The 13,999-nt window shown below is 37.5% G+C and overlaps 1 protein-coding gene across 7 annotated transcripts in view; it reads right to left on the bottom strand.

The window, feature by feature from the left end:
* LOC130267280 (protocadherin gamma-A4-like) overlaps positions 1 to 13,999 on the bottom strand; it is a 357,909-nt gene that overhangs the window by 263,144 nt on the left and 80,766 nt on the right. The window contains exon 1 of one of the 7 annotated variants that reach the window (XM_056516795.1): positions 2 to 132. The exons of the other annotated variants lie outside the window; for them this stretch is intronic. Within the exon in view, the coding sequence (XP_056372770.1) occupies positions 2 to 4 (3 nt within the window). The 5' untranslated portion in view covers positions 5 to 132. Of the gene's footprint in view, position 1; positions 133 to 13,999 lie in introns of those variants that run through there. 7 annotated transcript variants of the gene reach the window in all.

The following is a 13,999-nucleotide window of genomic DNA, read 5'->3' as shown; positions in this document are numbered from 1 at the left end:
CCATCTGAGTCCTTTGGTTTTCTTTGCATAAGGTTTCATCTCAACTACTGAATTCTTCCAAAAAATGATTTTACAATCAGTATTGGTAATCCAGTTTGTTATTGTAAAGATAATAAATCCATTATTTTATGACAATATAGAAGGAAGCCAGAAAATGTCTATGTCCCCTTGTGCAGATCTGCAGTGAATGTGAGTGAGGAAAATTCTAGTGGATTTTAGTCCTTAATTTCTTTCCTTAATGGTTAAACAGCGGCGCTCTGAGGCAAAAGTGAGGAACTGCAATACTGATGTATTTTTTAGCAGTACATATTATTTATAATAAGATGTTTTTTAGATTTCAAGAAATATTAAAATCATGTACTTATATCAAACATAATTTGTAGATATATTTATATATATATATATACACACACACATATATATATATATATATATATATATATATATATATATATATATATATTGATGTCCTTGAACCTAGCGCCTTACACAATTATATCAACAGAAAATGTATTCATTACCCCTTTTAAATTACTTACACTCTCAATATTATATTTTCCTATCTTATTGTTTAAATTTCCTTTACAAAACTATACAGCAAACTTTTTTAATTAAAAATTTTGGTTTATTATTTAATTCTCTATTTCCTTTATCTTTATGTTTGGTTTAATAAAACCATATGAGCTTCATGTATTGCTGCTATAATACAGTTTAAAAAATATTATAGGACAGGAAAGTAAGAGACAGGAAAGTGTACATGGAAAGTACATAAATGTAATATGTGCACGATATCCCAAATGTTGAATGTGACTGTGATCATATGAATTATAAAAAAATAAAATTAAATCATTATTTCACCTAATATTTTTAAATATTCACAATAAATATATTGCTTGTATTAAGATACAAATGAATATTAGGATGGTATGTGTCAGTAACAAAGACATACATATATAACATTTGTAATCAATAGTAGTTTGATTCAACAGAATTCTATAACTGGGTGACTCAATAATTATGCAGTAATTGTCCCTTATATAATCCTCTTATGTGGATAAGTGCTAATACATTTTATAGTTACATAGTTAACGGGGTTGAAAAAATCCATCAATGGTCCAACCTTTAACATTGTTGAAATCCGGAGGAAGGCAAAAGACCCTTATGAGGCTTATGCCAATGGCCCCATACTAGAGGGAAAAAATTCCTTCCTGACTCCAATATAGTAACTAAAATAATTCCAAGAATTACTGTTCTATCCCCATAAATCTAGCATCCATAACTTGTAATATTATATTTTTCCAGAAAAAATCCAGGCCATCTTGAACTTATTTATTGAGGCATCACAACATCATGTGGCAGAGAGTTCTGTAGTCTTACTGCTCTTACAGTAAATATTCTCTGTCTGTAATGATGGGGAAACCTTCTTTCCTCTAGACATAGACTGTATCATGTTTACCAGTATAGGTATAAAAAGATCACTAGAAAAATCTCTGTACTGCCCATTCATATATTTTTACATTGTGATCAAATGGTCCCTAAGACATCTTTTTTCCAAACTAAATAACCCCAAGCTTGCTAACCTGTCTTGGTCCTGTAATCCACCTATACCATCAATAGTCTTGGTCCCGCTCCAGTTCAGCCATGTCCTTCTTATACACAGGTGACCAAAATTGAACACAATACTCCATGTATGTTTTGAATAGTGATTTATACAGAGTCAAAAAAATGTCCTTGTTACTAGCCTCTATGGGGGACAATTATCAATGTTTGCTTATGTATTCCTTTTTTTTAGTTATTTTTTTCTTACAATTTTATCAACTGGTTTGGTAGTGGTTTTTCTGCTCCACGCCTGAGCTGGAGTAAATTTTGTACGTTTTTTTAATGCCATGCAACTTTTTTGCAACTTTCGCACTTGATAAATCTCTGACCACTGCAAGTCAAAAATCACTTGGCAAGCAAGATTTTTATTTGTTTGCTTAGGACACTGCACAATCAAAAAGTCGCAGAAAAAAGAGAGTAGTCGCACTTGCGACTTTTTTGCGACAATTTTAAGCAAAAAAAAAAAAAACTAAATGTTTTGATAAATCTCCCCCTATGTCTTTTATGAACGCAAATTGGCTTCTTAAGGAAACTTTGACAAATCCATGGCATTTCTGCTTCACTTTACTCCGATCTTCAGTTTCTGACAAACAGGCTACTTTTTCAAACACATATTAAGTCGTAACTCTGTCTACCAGTCAAGTAGAGAGGCTACAACTTCTATCCTATTGTCTTACTGATACTACCAATAAAATACTCTAAATACTCTACTGTAAAAATTCTACTTTCTGTTACAACAGCTATGACACACCAATAATACACATTAAGGCTAGGGTCACACTTAACAGATCCGCTGATGATTAACCCTAGGGCGAGCCCCCTGCCTGTGCCCCCTTGCAGCAGTGATCCGCTGCTACGAGCACACACAGAGATCCGCGCGACTGTAGTAAACTGTGTATGCATACGCAGTTAACTCTCAGACATTGAGGGCGCTCTCTGCCTAAATCAGTGAACGGAGAAGCGACCGTGATGTCTGTGAGTAAACTGTGCTTACTACAGTCGTGTTGATCTCTGTGTATATCCTCGTAGCAGCGGATTGCTGCTATGAACGGACACACAGACACAGGCAGGGGGCTCGCTCTAGGGTCGGTCATTGGCTGATCAGTAGCATAAAATATCCTGTAGATCTGTTATGTGTGACCCTACTCTAACACTGAAATCACACAATGAATAAAATATATGCAGTTACAGACAGATTAGATATTATACTTATATAGATATAATTCACTAGCACTGCACCAAAGATCACATGGAATGCCCGCTCTGCTGCAACACTAGAAATACCTTTCCCTGTAGGTAGGTATTAAAGGAGGAAGATACAATCAAAATATATATACAGTGTGCGCTGAGGGGGACTTGACTAATAATAAAACATACCTGAGTTGTATCAGCGTTCTTAGACTGTAAAACTGAGGTAGAAAAAAGTTGGTGGCTTTTTTCTATGTTGTCATGCAATGTATGGAGATTTCACAGGTGGTACTGCAAAAGGGGAGGGACAATGAAAGTGACTGATTACTGTGCAAAGGTAAAGGTATAAAAAATGGAAATAATAATGATGCTGTACAGTGATCGGCAATGTACCTCTACATTTACACATGCAGAGCTGATGATAATGATGATAGAAACGGCAAGTGGCACAATGTTGTGGCTGATATACAGCCCGGTCACATGAACTGTAAGAAGGAGTCAAACTTAGATTGTAAAAAGCAATAGTCTGTTCGCACCACAAATGGTGCTCAAAGTTCCAAGATTAGCCGAGTTAGTACCTGTTTTTGTAGAAAGGGTTCCTACTGGGAGATCCAGAACTTCAGGAGTTGAATCTGTAGCGTGTGTGCAGTGGGAGTATCGCCCCGGCCGGTGGCGTCTCTACCAAACTGCTTTTGGCTTCCGGGTTGCTCGATGTTCCTAGCAATAGTGACGTCACTATGGTGGCTGTGGAAGTCCAAAAATGCTCTCAACGCGTTTCGGAAAACAAACTGTTTCCTTCCTCGGGAGTGCGCATTATGGGTACACTGATCTCTTTTATGCAGCCTGCACACGTCACAAGTTAACTCTTTTCTGTATGGAAGCATGAGAAAAAGATTTTTCCATGCCTCCCAGAGGTAAGAATGGATGCATTTCTTGTATTTGTTATTCCTGCAGGAATCCATATAGTTCAAAATCAACATTTAATCCGTGGGGGATAAGTGAATTAAAATAAAAAATCCATTTTGATTCTGTTTTAGATAATTGAGCAATGTAGTTGCCTCCCCTCCAATGGGGGGCAACTTTTTCCAATCCAAAGAATGTGGATCCTGTGATGGCCATATTGTGTATGTTTTTATAGTGAGTTGACAGGGGATGTCCGTCATAGCCCCTCCTGATGTTATAGATGTGTTCCTTTATTCTCACACTCAGTTGTCTTTTTGTACGGCCAATATATATTTTTCTACAGGGGCAACATATGGCATAAATGACCCCTTTACCCTTACAATGAATGTGTTCTCTGATTTTATATTGGGTTTTTTCCCATTTATTTTCCACTTCTAATATATGTGTGCAAACATTCATTGTTTTGCAGGCAGTGCACTGTTTGCACTGGTAAAAACCTTTTTTCATTGGGAGAAAGTTTTTAGATAGGTCAATTCTTGCACCCCCATTTTTTATTATTTGTTTTACCGTGGGCGCTATTTGGTTGCCAACATTATTTGCCCTTCTGTGTACAAAAGAGGGACAGCGTGGGATGCGGTCTCCTATTATTTTGTCATTAAATAAGAGGTTCCAGTGACGGTTATATGAGATCTTTGGTGCAGCGCTAGTGAATTATATCTATATACGTTTACAGTAATTCCCTGTTTCTACTAAGCTGTAGCACCATGGACCTATGGACTGATCGCAGAGAGCGTATTGTTAATATTCAAAATTACTTAAAATATCCAAGCAACAACTCCTATACAGAGCCTGCAAAAATGCCAATTGAAGCAATTGTTCAAGCAAAAGCAGATTTAAAGAAACTAGAAAGGATGCTAATCTCTGAAATGAGAGACATGTGGAAGGTGGCCACTCTCGAGCAGTATCTGGATAGGGATATCATCCCCAAAGGTCTAGTGGTCCATAGAGCACTCTCAGGAGACCTAGGAGATCCAGATACTCTCGACGAGTGGGATGCCCTATTCCATGACTTCTCAAGACAGGCAGTGTCTTTTATAATCAACAAAAGAAAAAATAGTTTATTCAAAAATAAAATCATTATAGCTCAGCTGTTTGAAGACATAAAACCATATAAAAAAGAGGCTGAAATCACAAATCTTTCAAAAAGCATTAAACAAAGAATTAAACAGAAAGAGGAAGACATAATAAAAAAGAAACAATGCAAATTAATTAGGGACTCTACCATCAATGCATCTCAACCTAACTCAGTGAACTCCAATAGTTTTGAAGAACTAGAAACTATTGATGCCATTGGGGATACACCAGAATTGTTCGAAGAACAAAATCTATCTATTTTCACTACACATGGATCTATGGGGGATCCCGACCCCACCTTTTCCACACTAGAAAGGGAATACACAGAGGGGTCTATACCAACTACTAGCACTTGTGCACAAAAAACAGGGGAAGCAATAGGTAGAACTACCCCAGTTACTATACAACAAACAGAACACAATCTGACCATACAAAATAGATATTCACCCCTATCAGATATTGAAATAAGTACTACAATGACCCCTAAATATGTGGACAAAACGGGAGCCACAAGACCTAAAGACAAAACATCTAAACTCCCTAATATGCATAAGAAAACAGTAAATCATAATTTTTTTCAAAAACGAGGCCCAAGCAAAGAAAGCGAGGCACAAGGTGAGGGAAACTCATCAGAAAAAAAGACAAAACCAAACTCAGAAGAAAACACACAACAACCAGAGCAACATCAAAAAATTTACAACCTAAGCAAATATGCTTTATCTTCAGGGGAAGAAAAACTAATACAGAAAGGCCTAAAATTTGCACCAACAAGCACTTTAAACAAATTTGAGGCCTACATAGGCCTAAAGAAGTTTATGAGGAATCTCACATTGAAGAAGTTCTTCATGAAAAATCCTCAGACTCACCCCAAATCATCTCCATGCACTACTTATAAACCCACCACCCTTAAAAAGAAATCCACGTTTTTTCCACACACCTAATATTCTGAAGCCATGCATGCTTTTGAGAGCATGGTTTCGAATGACCTAAGAAAAATGAAAACAAACACTAAATACCAGAAACAAAACTTAACTATACAGGAACAAAGGGCCATAAAATCTTTACAAGCCAATCATAACATCATCATTGCCCGGCCGATAAGGGAGGGAGCGTGGTCATCTTGGACTACGACATGTATCATGGGGAGTGCTTACGCTTGTTGGGGGACACTAAAACCTATGTCCCACTAAGAAATGACCCCACAGACAGATATCGCAAGGAATTAGACCAACTAATAAAAACAGGCACACAGAAGAGCATTCTCTCTAAACAGGAAGCAAATTTTATTACAACACTAACACCTAGAATTTCCATTTTTTATCAAATCCCTAAAATCCACAAGACCTTACAGAACCCCCCCCGGACGACCAATAGTTTTGGGAATAGGTTGCCTAACAGCTAACCTATCCAAGTATATAGATACCCACTTACAACCGTGTGTCACACAGTTACCGGTTTACCTCAAGGACACGGCACATGTGTTGGAAATTTTACGTACCATCAAATGGAAGGACCATTTTATTATAGGAACCTGTGACATCACTTCGCTCTACACGATAGTTGAGTATCAAAAAGGCAGACAGGCATCAGAACATTTTTTAAGAAAAGCAGGCAATATACCAGAAGCACAGATCCAATATATTGGAGACTGTATTAGCTTCATACTTGAGCACAACTATTTTAAATATGAAGATACGTTTTTTAACCAGAAATGGGGTACCGCCATGGGGACGAGGTTCGCGCCCAGTTATTCCAACCTATACGTGGCCCTCTGGGAGGAAACTAACATCTACCCAGGGGGCCACCTTGACGCGGGCCTCGTCCTATGGCGGAGATTCATAGATGATGTGCTTTTTATTTGGGAAGGAGAATCAGAGAGTCTCACATTATTTTTAAACAATATTAATAAAAATGATTTATTTTTAAACTTTACTTCATCACACAGCCAGACTTCTGTAAATTTTTTAGACTTGAACATTAATATTATTGATAATCAGATCCACAGTCATACCTATAGTAAGCCAACCGACAGCAATAGCTTTATCCGTATAGACAGCTGCCATTTTCCAATTTGGCTCCAAAACATCCCACGTAGCCAATTTTTACGACTCTGCAGGAACTGCTCACAAATTGAAAAGTATGACCAAGAGGCATCCCTGTTAAAGGATAAATTTATCAGCAAAGGATACCAAATATCAGTACTAAACAAAACTCAACAAGAAGTTTGTCTGATCAATAGAGATCATCTTATCTCCAAAACTATAGAAATCAACTCAAAGTGTACAGTGCAAACCTTGAGTCCAGAAATCAAAATCCCTATTATCACCCAATATTCCAAACAGAGCTTCCAGTTTCGTAAAATCATCAAATGTCACTGGAACCTCCTATTTAATGACAAAATAATAGGAGACCGCATCCCACTCTGTCCCTCTTTTGTACACAGAAGGGCAAATAATGTTGGCAACCAAATAGCGCCCACGGTAAAACAAATAATAAAAAATGGGAGTGCAAGAATTGACCTATCTAAAAACTTTCTCCCAATGAAAAAAGGTTTTTACCCGTGCAAACAGTGCACTGCCTGCAAAACAATGAATGCTTGCACACCTATATTAGAAGTGGAAAATAAATGGGAGAAAAACCAATATAAAATCAGAGAACACATTCATTGTAAGAGTAAAGGGGTCATTTATGCCATATGTTGCCCCTGTAGAAAAATATATATTGGCCGTACAAAAAGAAAGCTGAGTGTGAGAATAAAGGAACACATCTATAACATCAGGAGGGGCTATGACAGACATCCCCTGTCAACCCACGATAAAAACATACACAATATGGCCATCACAGGATCCACATTCTTTGGATTGGAAAAAGTTGCCCCCCATTGGAGGGGAGGCAACTACATTGCTCAATTATCTAAAACAGAATCAAAATGGATTTTTTATTTTAATTCACTTATCCCCCACGGATTAAATGTTGATTTTGAACTATATGGATTCCTGCAGGAATAACAAATACAAGAAATGCATCCATTCTTACCTCTGGGAGGCATGGACAAATCTTTTTCTCATGCTTCCAGACAGAAAAGAGTTAACTTGTGATGTGTGCAGGCTGCATAAAAGAGATCAGTGTACCCATAATGCGCACTCCTGAGGAAGGAAACAGTTTGTTTTCCGAAACGCGTTGAGAGCATTTTTGGACTTCCACAGCCACCATAGTGACGTCACTATTGCTAGGAACATCGAGCAACCCGGAAGCCGAAAGCAGTTTGGTAGAGACGCCACCGGCCGGGGCGATACTCCCACTGCACACACGCTACAGATTCAACTCCTGAAGTTCTGGATCTCCCAGTAGCTCTGCTGGTGTAAATGTAGAGGTACATTGCCGATCACTGTACAGCATCATTATTATTTCCATTTTTTATACCTTTACCTTTGCACAGTAATCAGTCACTTTCATTGTCCCTCCCCTGCAGTACCACCTGTGAAATCTCCATACATTGCATGACAACATAGAAAAAAGCCACCAACTTTTTTCTACCTCAGTTTTACAGTCCAAGAACGCTGATACAACTCAGGTATGTTTTATTATTAGTCAAGTCCCCCTCAGCGCACACTGTATATATATTTAGATATTATACTTACTCTTCATAGTAGTTAACAGAGAGTTAATATTACGCGCAGTCTAGAATAATAGAATTTGACAAAAATGTTAAATAAAAATAAGAACTAAAGCAATGGAAAAAAAAACAATGATAGAAAGGTGTCAGAGCATACAGTAGATTGTAGCTTACTACAAATGGGGATGTGAACCTACAGACTCGTCAGAGAGCCCATGATGACCCCTGTCCACAGAAGAAATGGCCTATAGTTGGCAGACGCACAGTAAAACTGGACTATGGAAAAATGAAAAAACGTAGTCTTGTTTGGTGCAAAACATTTTATTTTATATAATGTGGACAGCCAGATACATGGCACTAATCTGGGAAAAAACTGGTACCAGGGTGCAATATGGGGATAGGCCAAAACAGCACTTGCAGCATGATGCATTGAACATTGTTCCATTATGCATCCTTAGGTTCTAGCATGTATGTGGACAATACTTTGAAATGTACCACCTACCTAAACTTTGTTGTAGATCAAGGTACTGGCTTAGTCAGAACAATGGGGGAGATTCATGAAGATCTATGATAACAAAAAGTTGACCAGTTGCCCATAGCAACCAAATCAGATTGTCTTTTCTTTTTCAGCGGCCGTTTCAAAATTGAAAGAAGCAATCTGATTGGTTGCTATGTGCAACTGGTGAACTTTTCCTCTGCACAAATTTTGATGAGTCTCCCCCAATATTCCCTAATGCCTGTGACCTCTCTGGTCTCCAAAAATATGGTGCAATTTGTGTAAAAGTAGAATATGTGACATGCACCACATTTTGTGTTTTAGATACATTTTTAGACAATTTTTATTTCGTTTGACAAAGAGACTTATAGAAAGCTTACATGGCTTTTGTTAGAAGGGGCATGTCTTTAAATGTGCCACTTTAAGTGAATCTTTTTGGCTTAAAACTAAGCCAACCAGTACATGATGTAATGTAAACTAGATACTTTTAAAGGGTTACTATTTTCACTTTTTTTTTCTAATTGTAAATAGTCTAAGAATGCCCAGAAGTTTCAATCAAATCGAACCTTTTCTTTGCATATTCCTATGCAGAGAAAAGGTCGGTTCTGCTGGCCTGCCAGGGAGTGCGCACTTTCACAGCTAATAACAATGGATCAGAGCTGGCCTTAGTAGTGAGAATTGGTTTGATGCCTGGGAAACATGTCAACTTTTCTTTTTTTTTCTTCTTCTTAATAGTAACCCTTTAAGATGAGACAGACCTTTAAAACAGCACAAGTCACTATACAATATCTGGAGGATTCTTAGACTGTCCAGATTAGAACTAGATTAGGTTTTAAATATCCCAATGTGCACAACACTGCAAATATTGTACATGTATGTATAAACATGACTTTTTCCCAAGATCTTCATCCAATTTAAACGATGTGATGTTTAATCCATGTAGATCATACCTCATAACTTACAGGACTTAAATGGGTTTTGCAGGAAAAAAAAATCCACTTTCCACAGGATAATGTTTTATGTAATCTTATCTCCAGTACAGGGCCCATCTCCTACCCCAGAGTACCCTGGCCCTGCCTTTAGAGACAAACTGGTCGTGGGAGTGACACCGGATCTGCCTATCACTGGGCCACTGTGCTCAGAAATACCCCTTTTAAAGACCTACTATTATTGTGTTGGTGCTAGATATGACAGTACACCTTTAGAGGTCTTGCGGGGTCCAGGCATTGAAAGGAAAATTTTTTTTTATTGGCTCCAGGTATGACTAGATAGAAAAATAGATTACTATCTATCTATCAAGATCCAAAAACAAAGGCAGCTGCAGCACTTGAATAAATGCTAAAGCAGGAAGTGTTATTCCATTTTTAAATACAACATGCAACTTGAAAGAGGCTGCATGGGCAGCTGAAAAGCTGCATGTTTTATTTGAAAACAGAATAGCACCACCTGCTTTTGCATTTATATGAATGCTGCCGCCGCCTTTGTTTTATGATCTGCATTTGGGCCAGGGCTATCTGGACTGCATACACCACCTTACTCCTGAAACTTGATGTGCTGCTCTTCCCATTGCCTGCTCTATCTATCTATCTATCTATCTATCTATCTATCTATCTGTCTATTTATCTGTCTTTCTTTCTGTCTGTCTGCCTATCTCTCTATGTATACATGCACACATACACACACATCTTTTACCTGCATACGTAAATAATAGTAAATTGGTATTTGTTTTTTTAGCTTTTAAGGCCACTTAGCTTTAGCATATCTTTATCTATATAATTTATAATACCAGAGTTTAAACAAAGTGATTTCAATTTTCAATTAGGTATGTGAGTAGTTAAAAGGAAGCTAAAAGAAGGTGACCCTCTTTCTAACGATGCTTCTCTTCTCTGCCTAACCTGTCTAGCCATAGTGGGAAAACGTAGAAAAATGTATAAATGAAAATTCTGAGAGTCTAGCAATAGGGGTGTTCCCATTGCTCTTTTAGCAATGTTAACGCTGTCACATCCTGGCCATTCTGCCTGCCCCTTCATCAGCTCCTGCTGCATCACTAGCGATGATGTGGCTCCCTGCTTGACTGCTGAGACATATCAGCAGTAGAAGTGAATATTGATGAAGGGCTAGGTGGAAATGCTGGGAGATGACATTGTTAAAAAAGGAATGGAAATGCCCTCATTGCTAGTTTAATTATAATTTGCATATATACATTTTGCTGCGTATCTCCACAACGGCTGCAGAGAATAGGGTAAGAGAAGGTCAGGTTACTGTCGGTAACCTTCCCATCAGTTTGCATTAAACGCTAATGGAGGATTATTAGCTTTGACTGACACCTATAAGAGCCATGTTGCTGCATACAAAGCATGCACCTCTTATGTGTTAACATTTTTTGTAGGCTTTCCATTCATCAAAACATATAGGATCTAGTGACATAATATACCTTTACATAAGAACCAAGTCATGTTATTAGCTTTGATGGGGGAGATTTATCAAAACCTATCCAGAGGAGAAGTTGCTGTGTTGCCTATAGCAACCAATCAGATCGCTTCTTTCATTTTTCAGAAGCCTTTTCAAAAATGAAAGAAGCAATCTGATTGGTTGCTATGGGCAACTCAGCAACTTTTCCTTTGGACAGGTTTTGATAAATCTCCCCCGATGTGTCTGATAGAGTATAACTATGACAAAAACATAGGGCACAAGGGGATTTTGTGTACTGGGCCTTTGTGCCTTGGAATTTTGTGATAGTAATAATTTGGGATCCCTGACTTTCCCTTGGGAAGTATTGTGGTCTTTGACAGAGTATATAACTGAGATGTGAGTTAACATAGAATCTACAAAAAACAAACATACAGACAGCAAAAATAAACATTGCAAATTAACAAATTATTGGGTTTAAAAAAATCCAGTTGTATATAATATCTAATACAAAGGTGTAATTTAAATATTTCAGCTTCATAAGTTAACTTCACATGAACTAAATATTCAGCTTCACATATATCTAATCAGTGCCATCCTAGAGATCCATTGTTGTCTTACACTAGGCCAAATTTTAAGCATGAGCTGGCTTGGAGCAGAACTGGAACAAGTCACCCAGATACCCAGATGCCAAGATTACAAATACAACTTTTATAACTGGTTACCATGATTATTATAGCTATTCTATAATCATTACATTAACTATAATCTATGACTAAGTAAATAAAAAGCTAGGAATAAATGCATGAAATCAGGGAACAAAATAATATAGTTATAACATCACAGAAACATAGTTTTCCCAGTGGAATGAACTACAGGCTAATGCTAATATGGTGCCATTCTAACATTTTAATGCAGTTTAAATGTTTTCTGCAAGATTTCTATATCTGACTCCTATAAATGTTTGACCAATATTAAGGTGTGGAATAAATATCTAATCTGGATAGCTAATGTGCTTTAATATTATAGGAGAAAATGTAAATGATTTTTTGCAAAGACATATTAATACAAATTTTTTATGCACTCTAGACACCACACCAACCTGGAACAGTAAATTGGGGAACACTGACTTGAATATGTTCCTATCGTTTAGATAAACTCACCTGCAGCACATCTGTTGATGGTAAAGCTTCTCTTACACTTTCATTCCCAAGTCCAGAATCATCAGCATCTATGAGATTATCTACAGGAACATCTGGATTTGGTTTCATGTAAGTAATGTCACTTTCATTGGTGTCAAACCCCACACATACATTGTATGAGTAAGGAAATGTCAATGTCCCATTTCCATACTGAGAAAGAATTCTGGGATCGACTTGAGGATAGAAGTTTGAGCTGAGGTTACTAAACACTGGGATTGGTTCAGATTTCTTGCACTTTGAGATAATAACCAATGTAACAGTGATAAGAAATAGCAATGAGATTAATCCAAGGGCGATGATTAAATACAACTGTAAACTAGATTGGGGATTTTCTTCAATAACTTGTTCAGTAAACCTGGGGACCACTTGTTGGAAATTGTTTGCTATATGGAGATTTAGGGTAACTGTGGATGAGAGAGAGGGGTCTCCACTGTCCTTCACCATCACCACTATCTTATGGTTCAGTACATCCTTTTCCTGAAAGATACGAGATGTCCTTATCTCCCCAGTATGTTGAGTTATGACAAAATATGAAGGCTCTGACAAGTGCACAAAATGATAAGAAAGCCAAGCATTGTGCCCAGAGTCTAGATCTATGGCAACTACCTTAGTTATTAAGGAGCCTTGTTCAGAATCAAATGGGACCATGTCAAATGGCGTCATACCTCCGTTGTCTGGGGATGGGTATAAAATTTTTGGTGCATTATCGTTCTGATCCACAATATGGATAAGTAGAGTTGTGTTGCTGCTTAGACATGGAGACCCATTGTCTCTAGCATTTATTTGTATATAAAACTCTTTATTTTGCTCATAATCAAATGATCTCTGAGCATAGAGAACCCCAGTCTCTATATTGATAGAGAGATAAGAGGATGCTGGAAGATCCTCTGTATTAGAGGTGGAGATGGAATAAAAAATGTGTGCATTGTTTCCAGTATCAGGATCTGAGGCTTGCATACTGTATATTGAGGATCCTGGTAAATTGTTCTCTGGGACATAAGCCACATAAGTACTTTTGGTAAACAATGGTGGGTTGTCATTGACATCTGATATCTTAAGGGTGATGGTTCTTCTGCTAGAAAGTGGAGGAGATCCTCTGTCAGTGGCTAAAATAGTAATGGTATAACTAGAAACCTCTTCTCTGTCCATAGAACTCTTGGTAAGGATTCTGTAATAGTTGTCAGAGGATAAAACTAAATTAAATGGTATTTCTTCCAAAAGTTTACAATCCACTTCTCCATTCTGTGCTGAGTCTTTATCATGAACTTCAATCAGAGCGATCATTGTACCCACAGCAGAATCCTCAGGAATAGGAGTAGAGAATGAGGTTAGGGATATCTCAGGAGCATTGTCATTCATATCTATGACTTCTACCAATACTTTACAGTGAGAAACAAGGTCACCCCCATCTGTAGCTTGCACAGAGAGCTCATAATTCTTTATTTGTTCAAA

Source organism: Hyla sarda, chromosome 4 (genome assembly GCF_029499605.1).
Source record: "Hyla sarda isolate aHylSar1 chromosome 4, aHylSar1.hap1, whole genome shotgun sequence".
NCBI classification, from domain to species: Eukaryota; Metazoa; Chordata; class Amphibia; order Anura; family Hylidae; genus Hyla; species Hyla sarda.
Note: the sequence above shows the minus strand (reverse complement) of the source record. Positions and strands in the feature narration are given on the sequence as shown.